The sequence below is a fragment of the Juglans regia genome, chromosome 1 (assembly GCF_001411555.2).
Source record: "Juglans regia cultivar Chandler chromosome 1, Walnut 2.0, whole genome shotgun sequence".
In the NCBI taxonomy this organism is placed as follows: Eukaryota; Viridiplantae; Streptophyta; class Magnoliopsida; order Fagales; family Juglandaceae; genus Juglans; species Juglans regia.
The window spans coordinates 25,952,910-25,961,577 of NC_049901.1; the positions used below are offsets into that span (position 1 = coordinate 25,952,910).

At 37.6% G+C, this 8,668-nt stretch overlaps 1 protein-coding gene across 1 annotated transcript; it reads left to right on the forward strand.

The window, feature by feature from the left end:
• Positions 1 to 6,099: 6,099 nt before the first annotated feature.
• LOC108981057 lies at positions 6,100 to 8,459 on the forward strand. Its single transcript, XM_035683954.1, has 4 exons — positions 6,100 to 6,218; positions 7,865 to 8,040; positions 8,196 to 8,224; positions 8,361 to 8,459. The coding sequence occupies exons 1-4, from the start codon at positions 6,127 to 6,129 to the stop codon at positions 8,424 to 8,426; spliced, it is 363 nt and encodes a 120-aa protein (XP_035539847.1). The 5' UTR covers positions 6,100 to 6,126; the 3' UTR covers positions 8,427 to 8,459.
• The last annotated feature ends 209 nt before the right edge of the window (positions 8,460 to 8,668 follow it).

Genomic DNA, 8,668 nt, shown 5'->3' on the forward strand with positions numbered 1-8,668 from the left:
TATGAGCAGACCCCATTCCTCCGGAGTTCTGTAGAGGCTCAGTCAGAGATAGACAGATACTTAGCAGCAGAGATTCTACTATTTTCACGAGATTTCGATATATTAAGTTGGTGGAAGCTGAATGCCATGAAGTATCCCATCCTTGGAGAGATAGCCGCACACTTTTGGTCATCCCTGTTAGTACTGTAGCCTTAGAGTCGACATTTAGCACTGGAGGGCGTGTATTAGATTCATTTCAGAGTTCATTAGTTCCTGCCACTGTGGAGACTTTGATTTGCACGCAGAATGGGATCAAGGGAACTCCAATTCATGTTCCGGATGTTCTTGTGTATGAGAAGGCCGACGTCAAGGAGGAGGGTGATGATTAGTCTGGATATGGTATTTATTTTAATTTCATTTTCTAATTTCTTATTTTAATTTATTTATTTTCATTTAATTGATATTCATTAATTTGATTTCAAATTTAATACTTATAGTGATACATAAGACGGCGTCTACGGCTACCTCCGATGCAGTATGACTTTGTATTGGACCCACCATTGCCATGGTTTGCACAATTTCTCCATTAATTAATTTTTGCATTTAAAATTTTGTTTTATCTTTATAACTTTTTAATTCTAGTTTGTTTTATTTTTAATTTATTAATATTTCAGATTTTATAACTTATTAACTTTTATGATCTTGATTTTCAGTTTCACTGCAGTCGACACAACTCACCACTTAGTGAACTCACCGCTACGGCTCCACACCAAAATCAAACTGATCACATTGAAACATTATGATTTTGTTAATTTACAATTAATTGTAATGTTGCTACAATAATTAATTGTACAATTTGTAATATTTATTATTTTTAGAGGAATTTGTAATAGTGTAATAGTTTATTAGTTCTCTTAATTTATATAATTGTAAACTACTTATTTTAGCTTAGTGCCTTAGTGATGATTATTACTTAATTAGTTAATAGTTGAAACTTAATATTTACTTAATAATTCAATCTACATATATATATATATATATTATTTTTTTTAGTTTTTAAATCTATATATTTTTTAAGTTAAATTATGGGCTCAAAGTGGCCAAAAAAGGGATTCCGCCCAAAGTGGCCCAAAAATCGATTATGAGCCATTTAAGGCCCAGAAAACTGTACTGGGCCAAAGGCCCAGAGGGGGATGCGGGAGTGCAGACGGATGGAGGTCCATCCCCGCACCCCGGCCAGCGGATAGGGTACCCTGCCCCCGCATGCGGTGGCGGGTTACGGGGAAAAATTTCCCACCCGCGCATATGCGGGGTCGGGGGTCGGGGGAGGAGTGGCCTCGCCCCATAGGGGGCGGGTATGATCCCTATCTAATACTCTCAATAATATCGTTTATGCGCAGGGTTTGGACATATATGTAATTTTTCTAATATAAACAACAGATAACTTTTTGTCCCTGTAATGCGAAGATAATGCTTGAATTTTATTTCGGGCCCACCCAAAATTTATAATATTTGAATGAAATAATGGGTTTGAGAAAAAATAAGGTGTGGAATTTTTTAATTGATAATTAGAATAATGTATATTATAATAAAAATTTAGATTTTTGGGAATCTTTTAATAATCTAAATTCCCGAAAAGATAATTGTATTAATTTTGTGATTTTAATACTTTTATGGGTATGTAACGTTGGAGTATATGTAGAGACTGGTTTTGGAGCTGAGAAAAGGTGTTTGCTGAAAGTTGAGTCGATAGTTGGTTAGAGCCAAAGCTTGCTCGACATCACTCGGCATGCCGCTCGAGCGAATCTCATGTTCGAGAGTTCGCTTGAGTCCCGCTCGACGCTCCACTCGAGCGAGACACAAACCCTAGTGTTCGCTTGACCCTTGCTCAACACCCCGCTCGAGCTAATATTCATTTGGTCGTTTGCTCGAGGCGCGCTCGACACACCGCTCGAGCGAAGTACATAGTTTTTCCAGATTAGGGTTTCCACGCCATGTTCTATATATATGTCATATTTTGACATGCCTTGGATGACCTCAAACATATGTTGAGAGAGAACAATTGTCTGAGTGTCTATTGTTTGAGTGCAAAAGGCCCTAGAGAGTGTGAGTTGAGATTGAGTGATTGTAATATTCTCTAGTTAGTAAGATTTTTATAGCTTTGTGGATGTAGGCAATTTGACGAACCACGTATATTGTATATCGTATTCTTGATTGTATTGCTTTTACTTTATTTTCCAATCTTGTTGTGTGTGTTTCATAACATTTCACAACAACTGGTATCAGAGAGCCAAGGTCGGATCTGAAGGAGAATGATGGCTAGAGATAAAGTGAACACACCCGGGATCGAGAAGTTTGACGGCACTGATTTTGGGTACTGGAAAATACAGATCGAAGGAAGACTATCTCTATGGGAAGAGGCTCCACCTTCCATTGTTGGGAAAGAAGCCAGAGAGTATAAATGATGCTGAGTGGGCCCTGTTAATAAGGAGAGAACCACGGTGGCACACAATATCAATAAGGAGAGAACCACGGTGGATCTCATGGAGACTTTGTCAGGTATGTATAAAAAGCCATATGCGAACAATAAGGTGCACTTGATAAATAAATTGTTCAATCTCAAGATGTTTGTAGCCCAACACTTGAATAAATTCAATACGATCACAAATCAACTATCTTTTGTAGAGATTGAGTTTGTGATAAGATCATAGCATTGATTATGTTGGCATCGTTGCCAAATAGTTTGGAAGCCATGAGGATGGCTGTGAGTAGTTCAGCCGGCAAGGCAAAACTGAACTACGATGACATACGTGACATGGTGCTTGCTGAAGAAGCATGTAGGAGAGACTCGAATGAGGCCTCGAGTTCAGGATCTGTCCTGAATGTTGACAATAGGGGCAGATGACACGACAGGTCAAGCTCCAAAAGCAGAGGGAAGAGCAAGACAAGATTTGGGCAGCAGTTCACGTGCTGGAATTGTGGTAAGCCTGGCCACATCAAGAGAAACTGTAGGAATCAAGAAAGTTTTGATGATGCTGCGAATGTAGTGGCATATGAAATTCATGATGCCTTACTCCTTGCAGTGCACAGTCCGATTGATGATTGGGTGTTGGATTCAAGGTCTTCGTTACATAGCACCTCACATGGAGAAATCATGTAGAATTATGTTGCTGGTGATTTTGGAAAGATGTATGTAGCTGATGGAGAGACACTGGATGTAGTGGGAGTGGGTGATGTGCACATCACACTTCCAAATAGAAGCATGTGGACTTTACAACAAGTCAGACATGTTCCAGATCTGAAGAAAAACCTGATCTCTGTGGGACAGCTTGATGACAACGGTTTAGTAGTAGCATTCTCTGGAGAAGCTTGGAAGATCACTAAGGGTGCGTTGGTCTTAGCGCATGGTAAGAGATCTAACTCTTTGTATTTAACAATAGGGTCCAATTATGTGCAGAGAAATACAAGAGTGCAAAAAGGCAGGCTTGATCGCGCGAAACATGTGAGGAAACCAAAGGAAGTCAGCTTTGTCGTTTCTTATGAAAGCCTGAGAAACTTGGCTAAGATTGCCAAGATCGGTTCGGGACCGGATACTTCTAGTGCAGTGGGAGTTGTGAATCTTCCAATGAATGTACTGACTAAGGGCGATGTACGTGGAAGACTGAAGTCAATCTTGACTTCAGTGCGTCTTCTAGCTTGAAGACGGGAGTTGTGAGCTACAGAGATGATAGGGTTTGGCTGGAAATAGTGGCTGGCATGTGGAGACTCAGTCTCCAAGTGGGAGATTGTTGGGGTAGAGCATTAGTAATGGTTTATTCATATTAATTTTCATCTTAAAATTTAAAAAATGTCTTTATATTCATCTACATTGGCTTATGCATCTCTAAAGTTTTGCATAGCTATAAACAGTACTTCTTCAAAATTGAAAAAGTAGTATTCATTTTTCAAACATTATTTTACTATTTTTTCTCTCTCATACCCATTAAAATCAACTTTGTAGAATTTATATTAAGATAATTTTGATACATGGAATTTGTATTAAGTTGATAATACAAAGTGGATGCTAATTGTAAAAAATATATATAAAAAATAATTTTAGGAAACAAATAAAAAATAAAAAAATAATAATATTTTATTATGATTTGGTTTAAAAATGCATAATTCAATGTGGGAGTTTTTCTTGATATACAAAATCAATTTTCAAAAGATGTGATTTTGAAGATGCATATAGAGAAACCATTGCTAGTGCTAGTATATGTGGAGACTGATTTTGAAGTTAAAAAAAGTGTTTGCTGAAAGTTGGCTCAAGCCAAAGTTCGCTCGACATCACTCAACAAACCGCTTGAGCGAAGCTCAAGTTTGAGAGTTCGCTCGAGCAAGACACAAACCCTAGTGTTCGCTTGAGCCAATGTTCATTTGGCCGTTCGCTTGAGGCTCGACACGCTACTCGAGTGAAGTATGCAGTTTTGCCAAATTAGGGTTTCCACGCCGTGTGCTATAGATATGTCATATTTTGACATGTTTTGGATGGCCTCAAGCATATGCTGGGAGAGAACAATTGTACAGTGAGTGCCTATTGTGTGAAAGAACAAAAACTCCAAGAGAGTATAAGTTGAGATTGAGCGATTGTAATCTCCTCTAGTTAATAAGATTTATGCATCTCTGTGGATGTAGGCAATTTGTCGAACCATGTATATTGTGTGTCGTGTTCTTGATTGTGTTGTTTTTACTTTATTTGCCATCGTTGTTGTGTGTGTCTGCATGACATTTCACAATATGTAATTTATTAATTGCTATTAGTTAATATAAAATATATTTATAAATAAAGAAATTTTATGCATCAGCTACTATTTACTTTCACACCCCACACCTATAGTTTTTTTTATAGGGTGTGCGGTGTGGAGTAGTGAATAGTGGCTGGTGAGAATAATTTTTCTTATAAATAATCTTCAATTATTATAAATACTATGCAATAATTAGTGGGACCCAACTATCAAATCACAAAAAAAGTTCAAAACGTCTCATCTCACTTCTACATCCAAACACACAAATTTTTCAAAACCGACTTATTTTATCTCATCTCATCTCAACTCAAATATCTCACTACCATTCACAAATTATATTAACTCATCTCATTTCAACTCACTCTTGAAACTAGGCTGAAAAAATGACGACCGTTTTTGCGGTATGAGGTTCGAAACATTTCGTTAGTTTAGTGCTTGTTTGAACATTTAGATATTCTCAAAATTTATTTTCTAAATATCACTTAAATACAAAAAAAAATTCAATATGAAATATTCAAATATTTCATGTAATCATAACCTAATTATTATCTAAACATAAAATCCAATACAGTTTTTCTAAACTTCTAAACAAAACAAGAAACACTACAAGAAATCATGCCATTTCCAACGATTTTAAAATCGTCACAAAAAAAAAAAAAAAAAATCGTTGCAAATATATGTTATTTCTGGCGATTTTCAAGTCGCTGCTGAATTTCCAATGCGAAGCTGGGAAATCACGGAGAAAAATGCACAATTTATTTTTTGCGGCGACTTTTATACTTGTTATGGCGATTTATGTCATTGCAACAAATTTTTTTTAATTGTAGTGGCATTAAATTTCCGTCGATTGCAGTAATCACAGCAATAGATACTATTTACGGCGAATATTGTCGCTGTAAAAACATATGAGCCCATTTGCAGGTTATTATCGGCGAATAAAAAGCGCCGGAAAATCTAATAAAATTTAAAACCTCCGTTAGGTTTTTGCTCATTTTGTTCCCTCCAGCCGTCTCCCCCCCCTCCCCCCTCTCTGTCCCTAATCCCTCTTCTCCCTCAAGCCTCTGCCGCGCACAACCCGTCGCCAACGACCCCACCACGCCACCGCCACCTCACCTCGACGTCCACCCCCTCCTCCTCCAGCCCCCACGCCGAAAATTTCCGTTTCCCCGAATCTAGAATTGCCTCCCTCTCTCGGATTTCTCTAGAAATCGCTGCCGCTAGGGGCGCCGTTCTACACCACTCACACCTCGATGCTATCGCCAGTCCTTCGTCGGAGTCGCCTTCTCCTCCACGCCTAGCCCAGCAGCCCGAGGGCAAAAGTCTTTCCGTTTCTCTCTCTGCTACATCTCTCAAGAACCACTCCATGGCTCCGAGCACTGCCTGGTCTGTCTCTCATCTCTATGCCTCCTCGGTCCTGCTCCGCCACCACAACCACCATGCTCTTCGTCCTTGTCGGTAGGTCATCTCTCCTCCACCGTCTCTCTCTCTCTCTCTCTCTCTCTCTCTCATCTCTCTATTTTAACCGCTGCAAGAGTGCATAATAAAGATGATTATTGTGTGTCTTTGTTGTCTGTGTTGGTGGCTTAGAGTTGTGAGGTGCTTTGTGATGGAGGTAATTAGAACTTGATTGCTACTTTAATGGATCTGGGTTATGAAAAATGAAGTTAGGATTTTGTTTCAATTTTTATATTGATTGACTTGTAGTCTCTCCAAGCTGTGATCTTCATTCTTGGTGGGTGCTATTGATGGTGTTTGTTTGCCTGGAAAACAGTATTTCCATCAGTATATTGTTATAACAACAGAGGAGCTTTGCAAACCCTCTGTTGATGGAAACCCTGCTTTTGCATAAGTCCTATTCAATATTTATGACGAGGAAGTGTGGTAGGAGGCTGTAGAATGAATTTATTTTCTGCTTTGCTTCTGTTTGGGTTCAATTATCTAGTGAAGTCTATAGAAAAAAGAGGAAGCTCGAAGGTTAGAGAAACAACTTAAACTAGTTCAAGTTTGAGGTGAAAAACAAAAAAACTGTCATCTATCATTACTATGTTTCTGGTTTGATTTAGTTGCTTCAAATTAGTCTCATTAATGGCTTGGTGCTTTTATGGAGTTAAAGAATCATTTGGAATTATTTGTCTTAGTTTGACACATAATGTAACAAGTTAACTTCTGACTTCGTAAAGTTTCATGCTCAAAATTTTGAATAAAATTGAGTAAAATGGATTGGCTCGACATAAGTTGGTCACCTCGACCAGTAGATAGCAGTTAAAATGTTATTTTTTTATTGCATTTTGTTGGAGATTAAACTTCCTTTAATGTATCATATTTGAGTGAGGCTTTTTATTTCAAAAATTGAGTCCTTACTACTAATATGTTTGGCAGTTTCTGGGAATGTGAATCGTGATACCATTGATGATTGAACACCTAATTTGGCATGTGTTCAGTGCCATTGTGAGTACGCCTGCCTTTGAAGGCCATAGACTCGTAAAGATAGTGATGTCAAATCCAACTTTGAATGTTTGTCTTTTTTAGACATAATACATTAATACTAGATGTCTTTTTTGTAATTTTAATTTAGATTAGGATTTTGCTTCCGATTTCTCAGTCCTATGAGGAAATTAAATTAATGAGAAGACAAAGTAATATCATATGAAAAAATAATTGTTACTTTGAAGCCGCGTGCATGTTTGAAATACTATTTTTATAAAGATCATAATTACAACCACTTAAAAGAGTTTGTTATAATTTAAGGATCCACTGTCAAAAAGAACATAATTTTACCTGCTACATGAAGAGCGCTTCAATAGCTACACCAGAAACTGAACTCCTCAGTCCAACTGGATATCCAAATTCAAAGGTATGTGTGCAAATAAGAAGATATATTTTCGTGTAAGTGTGAAAGGAAAGCCATTTATTACAAGAAACACATTACATTATTAGTGAAATAATAAGACAAAGAAATGGCATCGTTCTTGTTGCATAGAAATAACATTTCAATCATTAAAACCTGTACTATATTGTCAAATTGGGATGTCTCCATGCAAATAAGTCTATCAGGAAATGTTTAATGCTATGATTAAACCCTGGAAATTTTGAGCTTGCAGAATATTGGTGAAACAGATCTACCTTTTCTTGTCACTCTCAACCCAGACACCAAAAAGTACCATGCTTAAGTGGTCAACTGCTCATCCAGTCCCATCAGTTGCTGCATCAAAAGCTTCGCTTGAGCTTGATCATATCCAAGGGAAGAGAGGAATTTGGTTTTGTGGGGCATACCAAGGTGAACTTTTTCATGCATGCTGAGACCGACTTACAAATAGATGCCATACTGTAATATGGAGTTTTAGAAATCAGAGCTGATTTTTACTATGTTTAACAGATATGGAGTCGCTTCACATTTACCATCATCTGAGTATTTGTTCTGCATTTTGTCAGGTTATGGTTTCCATGAGGATGGATTAAAGGTAGCGACTAGTGGTCAATAATTTCTGAGTTATAATGATATATGATGTAACAAGGTCAATAATTTCTATGCAGTATTTTTCTTTCCAAGAACTATATAGTTGGTTGAATGCATCTTACAGTGTATCATCTTGGCAGGCTGGCATGGCTGCTGCCCATAGTATGCTTGGAAAAAGTTGTGCTCTTTTGAGCGACGCAAAGTGAAAGAGGTGCATGCAGGTCTTGTCAACAAGACTAAGGAACCGCTGTACTGTTATATATATATATATCAACAGGTCTTGGACATTTTCCTCAGTAAATTTAGTTCATATCTGTAGATTTTCAGGGTCCCTTATCTCCAAGTAAGATATATCCTCAGTAGATTTAGTTCATATCTTGATCTACATTCAGTATTGTTTTTGGGTTTGTGCTTCCCACTTGTGCAATATCTTTTTTTAGCAAGAACA

Excerpts from the sequence above, each read along its gene's own strand:
- LOC108981057 (XM_035683954.1), top strand. The coding sequence starts at position 6,127 with ATGGCTCCGAGCACTGCCTGGTCTGTCTCTCATCTCTATGCCTCCTCG. Across the intron at positions 8,041-8,195 it reads GTTTTGTGGGGCATACCAAG|GTTATGGTTTCCATGAGGAT; the intron begins GTGAACTTTTTC and ends GCATTTTGTCAG. Across the intron at positions 8,225-8,360 it reads TCCATGAGGATGGATTAAAG|GCTGGCATGGCTGCTGCCCA; the intron begins GTAGCGACTAGT and ends TCATCTTGGCAG.